Here is a 19,808-nt window from a genome sequence, read left to right as displayed (position 1 = left end):
GAAGTTAAGTTGTTCTTTTCTACCTGGCCACACTGCTATCTCCTGACACCTCTGTCCATGTCAGGAACTGTAGGTTTGCTACGGGGATTTGCTCCTACTCTGGACAGTTCCTGACATGGACCGAGGTGTCAGCAGAGAGCACTGTGGTCAGACAGAAAAGAACAACTCAACTTCTTTGTAGTATACAGCAGCTGATACGTATTAGAAGGATTAAGATTTTTTTAATAGAAGTAATTTACAAATCTGAATTCAGGTAGAAGACAGACATGGTGCACATCTACAATCTTGCACAATGATCTAATTGCTTCTCAGCATAATTTCAAAAACTAACAGGTTGTTAGTATATACGTTTTGATCAAAAAGTACAAAGCCCACTCGTGGCCACCTATTTAGAGTGGGTCCCTAGCATAAAATGGCATAGCACTGGTCAGCGACCACCATCGCCACGACACCAGTGCCCACAGGGGGAACGACCCACTGGCAGAGCGGCCCCAATGTCACTCAAACCAGTTCATGGGTCGCACCTCCCCGCAGACACGGCGCCGTGGCAGCAACAGACGCCGCACAGCACCACACCAGTGTGAACAGGGTGCTACAGCTCACTTACCATGCTCTCCCAGTCAGACTGGGAGGCTGCCAGGAAAGAAAAGGCCCATGTGTAGCTAACTACTACTTATATAGGGTTGGGCTGAGGGGGTGGGGAAGAGTGCAGACAACATGTTCAAACAAAAAAAAATTACAAATCTGTTCAACTTTCTGGAGCCAGTTGATGAAAAAAATAAATAATAATAATTGTTTCCACCAGAGTACCCCTTTAAGTGGTTTGGTGCACTCAGTGCATTCGTTAGCCCAAAGGGCGCAGGTACAGCTGGCCCACTTGTGTAGAACATCCAAATATTAATTTGCCTTCCCTAAGAATGCAGGCCATCCATGCTTGGATCTCTTTCAGGCTACGCTCCCAGCATGGAGGGCCTACATGCTTAGGGAAGAGAAAATGAATATGTATTAAGTGGTGTATTTACCAGGAACAAGCAGGCCTGCCATACCATTGCACCTCAGAGCTAGGGAACACCATGAGTGCACCAAACCACCTATCCGCATATATGAAAAACTGTAAAAACAAGTGTGGTCAGCTTCACCTGCACTATTAGCCTGTAGCAGCAGGTTAGTGTTGGTAACTCTGATGCCAGATTCCATTTAAAATGGATTAGCTATACAATAACTGTACAATAAACACACAGACAAATGCCGTAATGTCAGCTTTCTCCTTACTGTAAACCATTGCAAGTGGAAATCGCCACTCTGGAGTTTTTCACACTTCTGAGGGTACCATGATAGTAGCAGTGCTCTCCTCCCTGTGGAACATAAGAATGCATTCACAATCGAGTATTCACTCAGAATGAAAGTGACATTTAGCTTTTACATTCCACAGTGATAACAGAATACATGGCTATACAATTTACTATAACTGTTTAAAAACAAACACTCAATGGTGTTAAGCTACAAGGATCTGTTGGTAGTGGTCTATTTCTTTCACATACAATTATTTCCAGTTAAAATAGCAGACATTTATACTGTATATATTATTTACCAAAAGGGTAGTGACTAGCAGAGTTGTAATGTTTTTCTGATACGTAAACCCCAGCACAACTCCCTCCCATCAAAATACTATTACTAACCCATGCACCATGAAAATGTTTTTACTTTGCGAAATTAGTATTTCACGCTGCGCATTGTGCCAACAGCAGGCACAGAGAAGCTGCAGAGTGAGCTCCCGGCTTCGGCCGGGTAGCTCTGTGAGTCCGCTTGTAGCGTTGGATTTCTACAGCGGGAAGTCAGCCACTACGAGCGGACACACAGAGCTACCGGGACACAGCCAGGAGCTCGCTCTCCAGTCTCACTGTAATTGCTCTCTGCACATCCGCAGCGTGAAATACACTGTGGATGTGCCCCATTTGACCCTTCCCTTAAAGAGGGCCTGTGCTAAAAAAAATTAGAGACTTACTGTAACATAGCTTACTGAAGTAATCTGTCAGAGGAGATGGAACTGGGATAATAATATGGTAAGCGTGCAGTGCAGTTACTGTAACAGGGGGGTGTATATTCAGCACTGTACATGCTCAGTGAACATAATATCATAAACGCACAGCCAGCGCTGAATAAACTCCCCCCGGACATTAAATATTCATGCCCCTCATCACAGAAACCGCATCGAACATCACATATACTATATAGTCATGGTTCCTGAATTTCCTCAATTATAAAAGGGGCTACAAAGCCCTAGAGCTCAGGAACAGGAAGGGTTTTATGTGAGATCGACATGCTATAAAAAGTTTTGTGATCAGCCCCTTCTTTCACCTCATGGCTTGGTTTTTGCTCTGATATAAAACCTTATATAGACAAGGCTGTGCCTTCCCAAATCATGTCTTATTACTGAATTTACCACAGAGTGACTCTGATCAAGGTGCAGAAACATCTCACAGATGATCAAGAAAAATTGGAGGCTTCACAGCTATCGAGAAAAATTGGAGGCTTCACAGCTAGCCATGCAAACGTTTAGTTTTTTTATTTTAAATAAATTTGCAAATATTTCTAAAATTCTCTTTTCACCTTCTCATTAAGGGCCATTGAGTGCAGAATGATGGGGAAAAATGATATAATTTTTTTTATTTTAGCACAAGGCCACATATAACAAAATGTGAAAAAAGTGAAAAAGTCTGAAAACTATCCAAATGCATTGTTTATTGTTTGTCTTGTCTAGGATCACTCATACACAGTAATGTAGATGCACTTTCATGCCTAAAAGTGAGACCTCATGACAGTATGTCATAGCTGTAAAGAAACTCTGACTTCCTGGTAAACATACGATGGACTTGTGCTTATACACAGTAGTTACCATGAACAAGCAAGGCAGCAATGTGAGATATGGGGACGGAACATCACCAGGCTGGACCTCCCTGGCCTTATTCAAATGTTCTGGATTTCATGCAGATTTTAGTATTCACAGCTCATGCAAGTGAATGGGGTTTCTGTTACTCTGTTCACATGTAGCTGAAAATGTTTGCAAAACTTGTTGCCCCCGCTGTCGAAAAAATCATCCACAGATATATATGGATCCTGCTACCTATCTCTACAGATTCTGCACAGGCTTTGTTGCCACTATGCAAAAATCCACCACAGAAATACAGTAGATAGCCGGCTTCCTATTTCCACAAATTCTGCACAGAAAAAGCCAAGAATTAGCCCAAATGAATGATGGTGGGGCTATCCTTTGTGTAGATCTACAGCAGTTCACACTACTACAAATCTGTGGCACATTCATGGCAGAAATATAAAGGGTAACCTTGGAATACTGATGCAGAAATACATGTCGGATTTTAAGCTGACATGTAACCCTACCCTAATAAAACAAGAGATGGATTTTAGATTATCTCAGACTCCCAACAGGCATTGTAGCTAAGCAGCAGTCTTTAATCATAGCTGTGTCCTAATAATGCCGAGCTAAAAGGCAGCTAACACTGAAAGTGAAAGGTTTCCTCATAAATAATGAATAGAGTTTTAGAAGCACAACTGGACATCCTTTGTAAGTTATAAAATTCTAGGCAGCATGGGGGCATGTTAACCAAGAATCAAGGACACATCTTTCTCTTCACACAAATCAAGCGTTAATGTCATTACTAAGTCTGTGAGATTTCATTCAATTCTGTATAAAGCCGCCTCCCAATTTATAGTTTATACTGGCAGATGGGATCCTGTGGATGTTGTCAGTTCATACATTTTTCCAGTTATGTTGATTTATTAGTTTGTGTCATAAAGGTCAATTACACTAGAACAAATAAATATTGGAACAATTAGAAAATTCAAATTTTTTATTGTTTATCTGTGAATAATTCTACAAGATTCTAAATGAGGATTCTGATAAATTTAAGAAAATCTAAAGAATCTCATGAATAGGCATAAACACATAATAAATGCCTGTGTCTTGACATCTGTATTATTGTCTTATGTTTCCCCACAGGTTTTTTTCTGGCATTTTTTGGAGAACTGCCACCGCAGTTTTTGACCCCAAGTCAGAAGTGGATCCAGCACGAAGAAGTATACTGTATATACTCGAGAAGCCGAGTTTTTCAGCACGATTTTTCGTGCTGAAAATGCCCCACTCGGCTTATACTGTTTGTTAACAAACAAAAAAAATCTTATGGCATAGCTGTGAGGGGATGGGCCAGGCCATCCATCTTCGGCCATCTATGCTGCAGGGACCGTCCGGTGGGGAGGGTTAGTAGTTCCGGGCTGTCTATCTTCACCAGGAGGCGCTCATCTCCGCTCTGGGCCGGCCTCGAACTAGTGATGCTGCATTGACGCCACCGCGCAGGGACGTTCATGCGCAGGGATGCCCCGGACGTCACGGACGTCTGCTGCGCACGGATGTCCCTGCACGTCGTCATCAATGCAGCGTCTTTAGTTCGAGGCCAGCCCAGAGCGGAGAAAAGGGCCTCCCGGTGAAGATGGACGGCCCGGACCAGCTCACCCTTCCTTCCCACCGAGAAAGTAACAACTGGGGAGGTGAGTAGAAAACAAAAGGGGGGTCTGGATGATGATGAAGGGATTGAAAGGTGGTGATGATGAAAGGGGGATGATGATGAGGGTGATAATGACTAGTGTTGAGCGGCATAGGCCATATTCGAATTCGCGAATATTCGCGAATATATGGACGAATATTCGTCATATATCCGCGAATATTCGCGTTTTATTTTCGCATATGCAAAAATTCGCATATGCGAAAATTAGCATATACAAAAATCAGTTTAAGCAAACATTCGCATATGCGAAAATTCGTATATGCTAATTTTCGCATATGCGCGAATTCGCACACCAGTTTCACACAGTAGTATTAGAGCCTTCTTTACACCACACAAGCTGGAAGCAGAGAGGGATGATCACTGTTATGTGTACTGTAAAAAAAAAAAAAAAAAAAAAACGAATATTCGTAATTACGAATATATAGTGCTATATTCGCGAATATTTGCGAATTCGCGAATAAAATTCATATTGCGAATATTCGCGAGCAACACTAATAATGACGAGGGTGATAATGACAGGGTGATGATGACGGGGTGATAATGACAGGGGTGATGATGACGGAGGTATTAATGATGGGGGGTCTGGATGATGACAGGGGGGGATGATGTATTTCCCACCCTAGGCTTATAGTCGAGTGAATAACTTTTCCTAGGTTTTCGAGGTGAAATTAGGGGCCTCGGCTTATATCCGGGGCGGTTTATACTCGAGTATATACAGTAAGTGTGTTTTTCTTTTTTTTTCTTTTTTCCCCATTACTTTTTAATACAGTTCTGGCTTTGGCTCAAAAACTACAGAGACAGTTTTTCAAAAAATACCAGAAAAAAATCTGTGTGAAACCCCAGCCTTCCAGCTCTAAATTGATTAAAAGTCTTAAAAAAAAGACTGACTACTTAAAAGGGGTTCTCAATGATAAACAGTATACATTTTTATTTAAAGGGGTTTCCCAGGGAAAAATTAATGAGGGCACAGAATGTACAGAGCTGGAAGCCTCTGCTTTATACATTGTCTAGTGGTGGCACCCTGGTTACTGAAGAGGAGATGCACTGCAGTATCTTGGCACCAACACTAGACAATGAACTGAGCAATTTGTAGGAGACAAAGGATGAAATGGAAGCTTGATATGGCTCTGCTGGTAACTTGATCAAGTTACCAGCAGTGCGATATCAAGCTTCCATTTCGTCCTCTTTGTCTCCTGCATTACTCCACACCGGTGGATCCAGTGTGGGAAGCCGCTGACGCTGATATCCACTCTCTTCCATTTTCACGGTTGTCAGCGTTGTGCCTGGATTATGCACAACCGGACCAGGTGAGTGAGTTCTTTAACCCACCACTACAACCATTTCTTGCACCGAGGATACTTCACAAGGAAGCGCGCCTGTGTATTTTGTGTTTTCCTTAGCTATTTGTGTCTGGCTCTGTTAACTGTATACTTCCATGCAACATGGCTTTGCCGAATAGCTAACCATGGAGGAGGGGCAGTTACTGGGTGTCAGCAACCCACCAGTCAGCTATTATTGATCTATTCTGTGGACAGATCATGACTTATTTTTCCCCAGAAAACCCCTTACACTTTTGTCTCATATGTTTCTCTGACTTCTGCTTGTTTACTGACATTCTTTAGCCTGTCATTCTGTGCCCTGTTGTCTGTCTGGTTTGACCCTGATTACATTTGACTTTCCATCTGCTTAGTGTTTTGGTACTGCATTACTTTTTGGTTTTGACTTTGGCCTATTTTGACTTTGCTTTGTTTGTCAATCTGTTGGTTTCCAGTATTGTGCTCCGTATTTTGCGTTTGTTTGGTTAACTTATTGTGTCCTGGCATAATCCCTGACTTCCTTACAGTGTGTGTTTATATGCCCCCTGAGGAAGCTACTCTAAGAAGCGAAACAATCATTGGGGTTGGGTAGGTTAAGGTCTGGCACCCTGTATCCATTTTCAGATATGTATTTTTTGTGTCTGCAGCTGGCCTTCTGACATGGTTTTAGACTTGTGCCTTTATTTATTCTCTCTACCTGTTTAGGTTCCGGCTGCATTCCATTATTGTATATTCTACCAGTGTGTGTCTCACCGTCTACCTACCATTGGTCCATGTGTGTTTACTCTGGTGCTTATAGCTTTGTCCATTTTTATGTGTATTTTAAACAGTTTTGTGTTGCCTAACAATAAAATATTGTCTTTTTTCTCATTCTGCTTATGTGTGTGTATTATCTCTATTTGGTGTTGCATGTTTTGGACGTTGCCACGCCCCTGCACTTACTCAGAAAAGGGACCGCTGTCCAGTAAAGGTATAGTCACTTATGGCGGATACTCAAGTAGGCAGGGAAAGTAGCTGTTGGCTACTCAAGTAGGCAGGGAAAAGTGCTGCACTTTTCCCTGCCTTACGAGTCATCATGTTTGTAACAGATAACCCAAGCATTTTTTTGTAGTATTTGGTTTCCCCTCCTACCAACAGTCTGTGAAGTATATAGGACTCAGGACATGCTGTGGCAAGGCAGGCATCTCTGTGTATGGATGTCCTGTACATTGCACAGGCGGTAAAGGAGCGAGACCATGTACTGACAGTTACCCTACAACAAAACCAACATCAAATTTCAACAATGATACTGAGCTGCAAGTGATATCACAATGTGATTTATCAGGCACAATCAAGTTTAAGTATCATACGTGCACATAACCGTCATGGAAATCTGGTCTAAATCCACAGATTCCCAGTATAACAAATAAACAAGAAGCGGTGAAATCTTTACTTCTGTGCCCATTATGATACAAGGAAGCAATAAGTGCATATTAATACTTAGCAGACACATGACACATAAGTTTCTTAGCTGTGCCAAGGCTGCCACGTGAAGAAAGGCAATGATGTAAAAGGCATAACAGTAAAATTCTATCATCCCTACATAATCATTTCAGTAATTCTGACAGACCTTCATCTGTGACATGTCCTAAAACTGATGATGCTAAGGCCGAAATAGAAACTAAATGATGGTAAATAAATTGGCAAGATGAAGTGACACCAAGTTTAAAGAACAAAGGATTGATTTTTTCCTTTATTTTTATAATCTGGAAGGTCCAGTAGTCCAGTACCTTCCTGCCAGATTATCAATATTTGACTGTACTTCATGAAAGGCAGATTTAGGTACTTGGCACATGGCCTCAATATAAAAACAGAATGAGAAAACAGTAAGTTTTTAAATAAATATTGCACATCATCTTCAACATTACATTATAATATATATATATATATATATATATATATATACAGTGGTCCCTCAACATACGATGGTAATCCGTTCCAAATGGACCATCGTTTGTTGAAACCATCGCATGTTGAGGGATCCGTGCAATTTAAAGTATAGGACAGTGGTCTACAACCTGCGGACCTCCAGATGTTGCAAAACTGTCCAGGCATGCTGGGTGTTGTAGTTTTGCAATATCTGGAGGTCCGCAGGTTGAAGACCACTGGTATAGGAAGTTGTACTCACCTGTCCCCGCCACTCCGGACCGTCACCGCTCGTCACCGCTGCCCGGGATGTCGCCGTCCATCGCTGTCGCCGCGTCCCCGATGCTCCGACAAGGCCTCTGCTTCCCCGTCATCCGACAGGATGACATCGATGGAGAGCGCCAACGATGCAGGGGATCCCGAAGAGGACGCGCCGGAGCCCCGAGGACAGGTAAGTGATCGTCACCGTACCACACGGGGCACCGTAAACGGCTATCCGGTGGCAGCTGAAGCAGTCAGCACTGCCGGATAGCAGTTTATGCGATGGCCCCAACATACAAAAGCATCGTATGTTGATGCTGCCTTCAACATGCGATGGCCTCTGAGAGGCCATCGCATGTTGAAATTATCGTATGTCGGGGCCATCTTAGGTCGAGGGGTCACTGTATATATATATATATATAGAGAGAGAGAGAGAGAGAGAAATATAAATATATGGCTTGCCGGTAAGCATCTTGCATTGTTCCAGCCTTCTAAAATGTAATAAATTAAAATTACATTCACCTCCATCTATAATTTAATTGCTTACACTGTAAAATTCTACAAAGGGCACTTGACTCCATCCAGCTGTTAAAGCTAAATTTATAAGTGTATTAAGCCTTTTGTTGAAGTGTGCAAGTTACAGATAGTGGCTCGGTGCAGGGCTGCAGGAAGCTTTTACACACAGCAATGAATCTAAATGTTACCTAGGATGACTTTTGTTAATGGGTTTGCGGCTGACATAAGTAGTACAATCCCCAGAGATTTACCTACAAAATCAGGATCAAATGTCTGTATATCATCATATACTACACTGATCTTCTTAAAGACAGTCCTTCACTAGTCATTACGGGAAAAAAAACATTACATGTAACTTTTTCTCTTTAAAACCATGAAAAATGTAACCTTCATGTTATGGATAGAAACAAAGATGTAGGGGTAACTGCTGATTTAAGGTTCTGTTCACAACAGGGTCAGGGTTCTATCTTACCAAGTTTTCATTACCAATAAAGGGCAGAATAGTGGAAATAGGATGGACCCACCGTTAATAGTGTACTCTGCATTTATAAGGCCATGTGTGGTGTCCGGCGGGCTCTAGGACTACTTGGAAATGTGCCGTCTTATAGACGGTAATGCATTTCAGAGCGGAATCTGCATAAAGAATAGACATATCTATTCTTTCTGTGGCACCGGAATCGGGATTTCCGTGGCAGAAACATCCGAAAACATCATAAATTGCACTGTGTGCACAGTGCAGCAGAATCCCATTAAAGTCAATGGGACTCTGCTGCAGCGGAATTTCCAAGTAGAATATTCTTGCAAAATTCCCCCGTGTGAACATAGCCTAAGAGTAAAAACCACCGGAGCTGCTGGCCACATGCGGCTGAAATGAGGCAAATAATTGCTGTACAAGTTTTACGGCAAACTCATGTGGCACCTTCTGCATTTTGACTACATGTAGCTGACAGTTCATGTGCTTTCTCCCTAAGATGTATCAGTTAAATATTAGGTGTATGTTTTACATTATACATGTAAAACTAGCAAATGATTTTATAACTGTTGGTAATACATTGCTTTTTGATATAATGTTGTTTCATTACCTTATTCAGTTTTGCTTTTCCTTCATTAAACTCAATCTCCACGTAATCTGAGGACAACAGGTCACTGTAAGAAGCAGAGTAATGCAAAATACATGAAATTATGTTAGCTGCATTGAATACAAACAAGGCATAAACTTTCCAAAATGTGTACAATTTTAGTGTCCATGAACAAAATAACACAGTTTAGGTCACTTTCAGTGTCTAAAAACATTACCGTTACTATAGACATTACTGTATAAAAACAATCACTCTAATGGATGAGTATCTTCATATACATCATAGGGAGAAATTATTTGTACATCCATAAAATGCAATAATGTGCACTTATATGCCATAGTGTTATTCGTTCACCAAGGATGAACAAAACGCTAAAGACTCAAAGGGTGATTCAACATCTAAAATGAAAATGCTTCAAAAGCATATAACATTCCTTACCTGTCTGTTCCTGATCTAAAACCACCAAAAATTCATTTGTTTTAATTGTCTTTGTCCTATACTTCCTGGTTGAGCAGTTGCTTAGTACTACAATTGCCAGAATGCATTGCTTTCACTCAGAATGCATTGCTTTATCTCAATTCACCCACCTTGCTCTCTTCTCTCAAACAGCACTCATGCTATTTCCCCACCCAGAGCTGTTGCAGAATATCTAATTTCATAGCAGACAATCTCATAATCAATGAGGTTGCAGCACCTGCTATTCATTTCCTATCTGCTCCTCTGTGTGTGTCATTGCTTAGCATAAGGCAGCATGCTGTAAACACACATCATTCTTTCCTAAATGTCTTTATAAAGATATTTATGAATATGTGTATTTGACATGGAGATGGTGATGTAGTCTGTAAGTGCTAGTCAGAGTTCATGACATCACTCAGGGTGTGTAGATTTAGCTCAGAGAGAAAATTCAGCCAAGTCTCCTGAGGAGGATATCTTGGCTCGAGAGAGAGGAAGGAGACAGGAGCTATTATAATTTGTACTAACACTATCTTAGTTAGTTTTATATTTGACAATTTTACACATCTTAATAAATTATATATCGGCTTATTTAAACACAACTTTCTGAAACTGGAATACCCCTTTCAGTACAGTGAAACCATTTCAGGAGCCACTAGTCCTCCAGCAATAACCTGATTCCAGTGGTAGACTTCAACAGGTGGATGAATTAAGAAGTAATTTCCCAGCAGCACTACTATTGAAGAAATGAAGCATCACACAGTTTGAATTTAAATCAATGACTGTCAGAGTAAAACAAAGGCATAGTAAGTCCTTAAAAAGATATTACATTATCAGAAAACTGTATTAAAATAAAATTATCACCCCAACATATATATTTAGTGCATGTTTGCTTAAAATATCCATGACAGGAAGCATTTTCTGTGGTGTTGTTTCAGCTCCATGGCTCCTCCCTCTCTCTCCAGACAACACATCATCCTCCGCCGTCTTGTCTTTGAGTTCTAACCCCACTGCCTGAGTAATATCACCACCTCTGACCAGCCCCTACAGTCAACATCACCATCTTCCTGTGCTAAACAAAGCCATAGGCAGGGGAGCAGACAGGAGATGAATGCAGCAGGGGATACAGATTTACTGACTGCTGTGAATGTCTACTGAAATGTTCTACAACATCTCTAGGTAATGAATGGGAAGGATTGCTGTGGAACTGGAGTAGGCAGGGTGGGAAGACTGTGATGAAGAACTGAGGGAAAGTTATGCATTGTGGGAATTCTAATACTAAGCAAATAGTCAACCAGGGAGTAGTTAGAAGACATGGTAGGGGAGAGGATTGCAGAACTGGGCAGAAAGGTAAGCACTGCTATATGAACCCCTTTAAGAGCAGATAATGCTGTTTGCTGCCACTCTCTGCTGCTTAATAGATGAGGAATCTGAGAGGGAAACCCCCACAAATTTTTACTGCACATTTTCCTTATAAATGGATTTTCTAAACCAGTTAATCCCTTTAAACAATATGATAAATATATAGAGGGATACATAGGAGCCTTGCAAATGTAGATGTCTTGTAAAAATGTACCAATAAACTTATGATTTACGTACTAAAATGCCATCCTCTGTTTCTTTGCAGCCTAAGGACCTTGCCTGACCTCTTCTCATCAGCTATACCCTCAGCAAAAAGATGCACTCTACCGAGAAGCTATGGGCTGGGAATAGAACTAAAATAGAATCCATTCAGCTATTCAGATCCCACAGCTCAGTGAATTATTATTATTATTGGGCACATGTTCGTAGAAATATCAGCTTGTATAATTAGAGAATACTTGTTCCTATTTTAGTTTTTGGTGCATCTATGAATTCACATCTGCTATTTTTAACTGACAATATTAAAGTATATATTTCAGTTGCTATGAATACATAATTAAATGGGGATAAAAAAAAGTGCATGTTTAAAAGAGATTCATAGAAATAAAATAAATTAACTTCTTTACTGAAATGTTAGAACACATCAATACATTCATCCAAAAATCATGCTCCAGGGCCTACGCATGGACACAATGAGATCAATGTGACTAAGTGACATAACGTTTGAAGGTAATGTGATGGAGTCAAGTGACTTTTTGTTGGACAGATCTGCTGTATCAGTTTGAATCAGATTGTATCCATTTTTAAAGGGAACCTGTCAGCAGTTTTATGCTGCACGATCCGAACACGCTATGATTTATGCTGAAACGCTCAGGTGTTTCAGAGAAACATGCTGCTGGGACCAAAGTAACTAGTCATTGGGGCGGGTCCCGACAGTTGCTCTTCTCCCAGCAAGTGCTGAGTGTCTTGTCTCTTCCTGTGTATAGGGAGCGTATAGGGAGCGACACGTCATTCAGTGCTTGCAGGGCGGATGCGTCACTCAACAACTGCAGGAAAGAAAGCCCCTCAGTGACCACTTATTTGGCTATTTTTTTGTTGTATTTTACGCTATGATTTTTCTGAAATGCCTAAGCGTTTCAGCCTGCACCAGATTCATGCTGCCTTCGGCCTCAGTCACCCTGACCTCAGGGGTAATGCCCAGAATATTGTGTCTGGTGGGCTGGGCAAGTTCCAAAAGCTGCCTGAACTGTCAATAAATTAAGCAAACATCATAATGCACAGCACCACTAATATATATATACAGTGTGAGCCGGGGTCCTCCACGGTTCGTTGCCTGAGTGTCGGGTTACCGAGGAAGAGGAAAGGAGGTCTCACACCGCAGCCTACAAGGCCCAAATTGTTCTTCAGTACCAGGAATCTTGCAGGGCTGAGTGTGCATTGAAAATCAGCATGAAAATCAGCTGCCTTCTAAAATTTTGACTCCTTTACAGTCTTCAGTCTCCAATAACAAAAATCTAAAATCACCCATTGTTTTTCAAATTTTCAAATAAAATAAATTTATTAAAATTACATAAATTAACAAGATTAGTATGAACATGTGGGAAAATTTTCAAACTTTTAAAAAATAACATAATTTATCCTGCGCAGACATCATAAAAAAAACAAAAAACAATACCAGAATTGCCAATCTTTCATCACCAAGCATTCCAAAAAACACTGAATATAATGCAATGTATATGTATATTGTCCAGCAAGTTGACATTGGTGCACTGTTAGTACAGGTTTAGTGTCCATTGCCTGACATAGCGGCAAGCATTATTTTGCTCTCAGACTCCAGCATCACAAATAATCGAAAACTCTCCTATAAGAAAGCATGAGATCCATTCTTTCATCTGTTAGAGAGAAAGAGATTTGGATCACTGGACATGTGAACGTGGCCGAAGTAACTGCAAGAAAATCAGGTAGAATATATGTAAAAAAGGCCAAAAACTTTCAAACAGTTGAAACAAATTGCAGTTATTTAAGGCGTTTAACAGTTAGATGCTGCTTTATTACGCCCGCGATGTGTAAGTGACTACTTGGTGTATGAAAAGAATTTATTATGTAATGCTCTATTATATACAAGATGTCTTTCCTCAGCACTTTCTCTATGCTTATATGGGATCTTGTTTGTTGTTTTGCTAAACACGAAATCCTAAGTGTTGTAAAAAAAAAAAAAAAAAAGCGTTAACCCCTTCACTCCGCAGCTTCACATATTCCAATATTTTACATGTCCTTGTGGCTATGAAAATGGTTAATTTAATACAAAATACAAAAATATTTCAAGGTACACAGAGAAAACATCTGGACATATTATTTTATTTTTTCTTCTTCCTCAGTGTGGTAGCTTTACCCTATGGACTACAACATGCTAGATTAATTGCTCTGCAACACAGCAAAGCACTAATGTTGTTACCCTGGCAGCTACCCTGCACCTGCTTATACCATCTGTGTGACCTGATGGTACAGAGCTCATATACCCAGCATGGCTGACCTTCATCTTTCTCCGGGACAAAGTCATTTGGCTTTTACAAGCAAAGCGTGTCAGAAACATTAAATTAGCTTTGATCATCATTTGAGGTGTAGGAAAGGGTTACGATTCATGGTTCCAGTGCTCCAATGCTTAATGCTTAAGTATCTTCAAGGATAAGACAGGAATGAGGAATTAACCAGGAATTTTTGGGAGTAAGCAGAAATTTATAGTAAACACCCATATGTTTCATAGTAAATACTCTTGTCGATAGGAGTCATTCTTTAGGATGCATACTAAGATTCTTGGGATTTCTTCATTGGTTCTGATGCATATGGAAACTTAATGGTACATGGAAACTACTCTAAGTGCCATTCACCACAATTATTGTGTGTTTTAGACACTATTTGTGCCTCTCCAGACAAAGGGACAAAGCTCAAAGGGAAATGGGACAAGGCTTAGTAGGAAGGGGAATGGCTCAAATGTGCCATGTTGTAGCAAAGTTTTAGCAGCATAGCATGTAATAAACAAGTCTAAAAATGCAGAAAATGTATCTATCGCCACTGTAATAAATTTGGTTAATTTTGTCTATACTTGAGGCAGTATTAATAAATCTGTCCCAAAAGGAACATGGACATGGGTGTTGGTGCTTAACGCAACATGCATCTGTCGTTGGCAATTTGGCCTCTAGAAGTTCATGTATCCAACAGTGGTTTCCACCAGGTAAAAGTAAAACCAATTGATAGCTCAATATCGGCTTCTATACCATCAATGCCATTCTTCACTTATGTGCATGGTATAGAATGAAACTTTAAAGACCTGTGGTCCCACTGTCATCCTCAGGCTGGATTTCCACTTGGTAAAATGGAAAAAAGAATGTGTAGCTCACTTAGGGTTGAGAGAATATGTACCCAAGGTTAACTGTGATGCTTTCACCCAAAAAAAGGCCAAAAAATTTGTAAAAGACAATATAAATGAACCGGTCCTCAAAGGTACATTAGAAGAGAGAAAGGGGAGAAATTAAAAGATGTAATAAATAGATGATATAAAAAATGGATCCAGATAAACAGATTTATTAATATAAGTTTAAAATATATTAAATCAGCCTCCTATCGCCTTAGCAGGGCCATTGCCTCAGGCGAAGGGGCTCAGAATGACATAGTAATACAATAAAATATAATAAAAAAATATGTTCAAAATATGTATTAGTAATTCAGGCGTATATACTAACTGAGGAAGGTTGCAGCTGTAAGTGGTAAGGTGCACTTAGTTCATAGAATAGTTCGTTGGTGGTATAGTGCAACAATTAAATAAAAATATGGCAGTATTTAGCAGTAATTAGTTGGTGGTATAATGCAGCAGTTCAGTAATAATGTAGCAATATTTCATAGAATAATTTATTGGTGGCACAGTGCAATAGTTCGGCAGTAGTAGTAATAATGTCACAGGGAAATAGCCTCCACTATTGATGTATACTCGTTGGTGGTCTAATGGCACGGGATTAAAGCAGGTTGGTGCACGGCACCACTTCTTAGCGCCGGAAGCCACTGCGACCGCCTGGACTGTCCACCTTCTACATCCCCTACGGTCGGTGAGTGGTGCCTTGCACCAACCTGCTTTAATCCCGTGCCATTAAACCACCAACGAGTATACATCAATAGTGGAGGCTATTTCCCTGTGACATTATTACTACTACTACCGAACTGTTGCACTGTGCCACCAACAAATTATTCTATGAAATATTGCTACACTATTACTGAACTGCTGCATTATACCACCAACTAATACTCTATAAATTATTGCTAAATACTGCCATATTTTTATTTAATTGTTGCACTTTACCACCAATGAACTATTCTACTAACTAAGTGCACCTTACCACTTACAGCTGCTACCTACCTCAGTTGGTATATACGCCTGAATTACCAATACATATTTTTCACATATTTTAACATATTTTTATTATATTATATTGTATTATTATGTCATTCTGAGCCCCTTCGCCCGATGCAAGGGCCCTGCTAAGGCGATAGGAGGCTGATTTCATATATTTTAAACTTATATTAATAAACCTGTTTATCTGCATCCATTTTCTATATCATCTATTTATTCCATTTTTTTATTTCTCCCCTCTCTCTTCTAATGTACCTTTGAGGACTGGTTCATTTATATTCTCTTTTACACATTTTTGGGGTTTCCACTTGGTTTGTTGGAAACCTGCCTCTGCAGTTTTTGAGCTAAAGTCAAAAATGGTCAAAAGGTAGGGGGAAATATGATCTCTACTATTCATTCCTGCTGCATCCACTTCTGACTTTGCCTTAAAAACTGCATTGGGAGTTAAAAAATAAAAAATTGTGTGTGATGGCAGCCTAAGAGGTGGCTTAAAGGAGGATAACAGCATGTAGTCCTGATTGAGTAAGGCTTGTTCACAACACATTCTTGCCGCACACAATTGGCACTTTTTTTTTAATGCATACCACAAAGACACATATAATGCTAGAAAAGGATGCAATTGGATGCATACTGTGCATAGTCAGATCCTGGTGCCATTTATTTCAATTGCAAATAAAAGTGCAATTCTGTTTAAAACAGAGGTATAAACTACTTTCTTTACAATGTAGCTTAGGTATAGGTATCATGTGTCATGCTTTTCTTCTATCTCTTACCCTTGAATTTAATAGTACTTTAGACCTGAATTATATCTTGTGAGAACTTCAGAATGGTTGGTATCGCTCTTTACCCGAAGCATGATCTGAGTAGGTAGACTCTGACGTATGTTGGATGTTCTCTATTTTACTCTACGCAATTACACTTTTACCTCCAATATCTGAATGAAGTGCCTGAATGGGAACTGACAGGTTAGTGGTAAATGGATGTAGTCATTCCGGTGCCTTTACCCTCTGGCCTTATTTACCATATGACTGCTTCCGGATCTGCTGTGAAGCATCAACAACATCAGCTGTACTAAAACATTTTTATATGGCCATGAAACTCCATAGTTAATAATTTTAATAATGGGAGAGACTATAAGGTCATAGGCATCATAGCAATCTTAGGTCATCCCCATCAATGTAAAACATTCACACCCCCTGACCCTATAACCCCACCCATCACCCCATAGTCATCTCCATTATTAAAATTAAGCTCAAACTATAAACCCACAAATCTCAGGAATGGTAGGGGTTATTAATAAGCTGTAATAAGTGTGTGGTCAGGGTAGCCTAAGCTGTTAAATGATAGTTGGACACCAGTCCTCTTTAATGTATATCATTAAGGGTTATTTCTAGCTTCTTTTTTATCCTATTATAACAATAGAGGAGCTGACTATATCTTGAAGATCAATAGGTTGTGGCGGGAAGACACTAAACATATACAAAACCACTTCTATTAAACTGTCAGATAAGGAGACATGAGCCTTTACAGGTTTATGCTTTAGACGTGTTTATCAATTATTTACAGGACATTGTTTCCTTAGAAGCATCAATGGATTGGCCCTAAGACCCATAAAAGGAAGCTGATCAGCCATATGTATTGTTTTCTACATTTACATTGGATTTGGCAATTTGCACACTGTTATTAGTAAATTGTCCACGTGAAAAAATCTGCACTACTGTGATGAAACACTTGAGCTCTAGGTAGCCTACTCACATTGGGTTACCCTAATTCTCATCAAAGGAGTATTCTTTTTTTTCGTGTGTACCTTGGCATTTTCATGCCCCTGGAGCCTAGACCCAGACTTTATTTAACAGCTTTGACAGTGCAGGCCTAATTGGTATATTATACTGTTAATAGTAACTAGTGTTCTGCACAGTACATGTCACGATGCCGGCTGGCAGGTAGTGGATCCTCTGTGCCAGAGAGGGATTGGCGTGGACCGTGCTAGTGGATCGGTTCTAAGTCACTACTGGTTTTCACCAGAGCCCGCCGCAAAGCGGGATGGTCTTGCTGCGGCGGTAGTGACCAGGTCGTATCCACTAGCAACGGCTCAACCTCTCTGGCTGCTGAAGATAGGCGCGGTACAAGGGAGTAGACAGAAGCAAGGTCGGACGTAGCAGAAGGTCGGGGCAGGCAGCAAGGATCGTAGTCAGGGGCAACGGCAGGAGGTCTGGAACACAGGCTAGGAACATACAAGGAACGCTTTCACTGGCACAATGGCAACAAGATCCGGCAGGGAAGTGCAGGGGAAGTGAGGTGATATAGGGAAGTGCACAGGTGAAGACACTAATTGGAATCACTGCGCCAATCAGCGGCGCAGTGGCCCTTTAAATCGCAAAGACCCGGCGCGCGCGCGCCCTAGGGAGCGGGGCCGCGCGCGCCGGGACAGGACCGAGGGAGAGCGAGTCAGGTACGGGGGCCGGGGTGCGCATCGCGAGCGGGCGCTACCCGCATCGCGAATCGCATCCCGGCTGGCAGCAGAATCGCAGCGCCCCGGGTCAGTGGATCTGACCGGAGCGCTGCAGCGGAGAGAGTGTAGCGAGCGCTCCGGGGAGGAGCGGGGACCCGGAGCGCTCGGCGTAACAGTACCCCCCCCCTTGGGTCTCCCCCTCTTTTTAGGGCCTGAGAACCTGAGGAGCAGACTTTTATCTAGGATGTTGTCCTCAGGTTCCCAGGATCTCTCTTCAGGACCACAACCCTCCCAGTCCACTAAAAAAAAAGTTTTCCCTCTGACCTTTTTAGAGGCTAAGATCTCTTTGACAGAGAAGATGTCCGAGGAGCCGGAAACAGGAGTGGGAGGAACAGATTTGGGAGAAAAACGGTTGAGGATGAGTGGTTTAAGAAGAGAGACGTGAAAGGCATTAGGGATACGAAGAGAAGGAGGAAGAAGAAGTTTGTAAGAGACAGGATTAATTTGACACAAAATTTTGAAAGGACCAAGATAGCGTGGTCCCAACTTGTAGCTAGGGACACGGAAGCGGACATATTTAGCGGAGAGCCATACCTTGTCTCCAGGGGAAAAAACGGGAGGAGCTCTTCTTTTCTTATCCGCGAACCTCTTCATGCGTGAAGAAGCCTGTAAGAGAGAATTTTGGGTCTCTCTCCATATAATGGAAAGGTCACGAGAAATTTCATCCACAGCGGGCAGACCAGAGGGCAAGGGGGTAGGGAGGGGGGGAAGAGGGTGACGGCCGTACACCACGAAAAATGGGGATTTGGAGGAAGATTCAGAGACTCTGAAGTTATACGAGAATTCGGCCCATGGAAGGAGATCTGCCCAGTCATCCTGGCGGGAGGAAACAAAATGTCGCAAATAATCACCCAAGACTTGGTTAATTCTTTCTACTTGTCCATTGGACTGGGGATGATATGCAGAAGAAAAATTTAATTTAATCTTGAGTTGTTTACAGAGAGCCCTCCAGAATTTAGACACGAATTGGACGCCTCTATCCGAGACGATCTGCGTAGGCAACCCGTGAAGACGAAAAATGTGTACAAAAAATTGTTTAGCCAACTGAGGCGCTGAAGGAAGACCAGGAAGAGGGATGAAATGTGCCATTTTGGAGAATCGATCAACGACCACCCAAATAACAGTGTTGCCACGGGAAGGGGGTAAATCAGTAATAAAATCCATACCAATCAGAGACCAAGGCTGTTCGGGGACAGGCAGGGGATGAAGAAAACCAGCGGGCTTCTGGCGAGGAGTCTTATCCCGGGCACAGATAGTGCAGGCTCGCACAAAGTCCACAACATCCGTCTCCAGAGTCGGCCACCAATAGAAGCGGGAGATGAGTTGCACAGATTTCTTGATGCCCCCATGACCAGCGAGATGGGAGGAGTGACCCCATTTGAGGATTCCGAGGCGTTGGCGTGGAGAAACAAAGGTCTTTCC

The 19,808-nt window shown here is 41.5% G+C and overlaps 1 protein-coding gene across 10 annotated transcripts in view; it reads right to left on the bottom strand.

Annotated features, from left to right (window-relative positions):
* ADAM23 (ADAM metallopeptidase domain 23) overlaps positions 1 to 19,808 on the bottom strand; it is a 276,719-nt gene that overhangs the window by 160,300 nt on the left and 96,611 nt on the right. For all 10 annotated transcript variants that reach the window (XR_008847068.1, XR_008847065.1, XR_008847067.1 and 7 more), the window contains exons 4-5: positions 9,661 to 9,724; positions 1,273 to 1,355 (exon numbers count right to left, since the gene is read on the bottom strand). Coding sequence is in view for 6 of the 10 variants with exons in the window: in XM_056534976.1 (XP_056390951.1) it covers positions 1,273 to 1,355; positions 9,661 to 9,724 (147 nt within the window). In the remaining 4 variants the exon portion in view is untranslated. The remainder of the gene's footprint in view (positions 1 to 1,272; positions 1,356 to 9,660; positions 9,725 to 19,808) is intronic.

The sequence above is a fragment of the Hyla sarda genome, chromosome 8, assembly GCF_029499605.1.
Source record: "Hyla sarda isolate aHylSar1 chromosome 8, aHylSar1.hap1, whole genome shotgun sequence".
Classification (NCBI taxonomy): domain Eukaryota; kingdom Metazoa; phylum Chordata; class Amphibia; order Anura; family Hylidae; genus Hyla; species Hyla sarda.
Note: the sequence above shows the minus strand (reverse complement) of the source record. Positions and strands in the feature narration are given on the sequence as shown.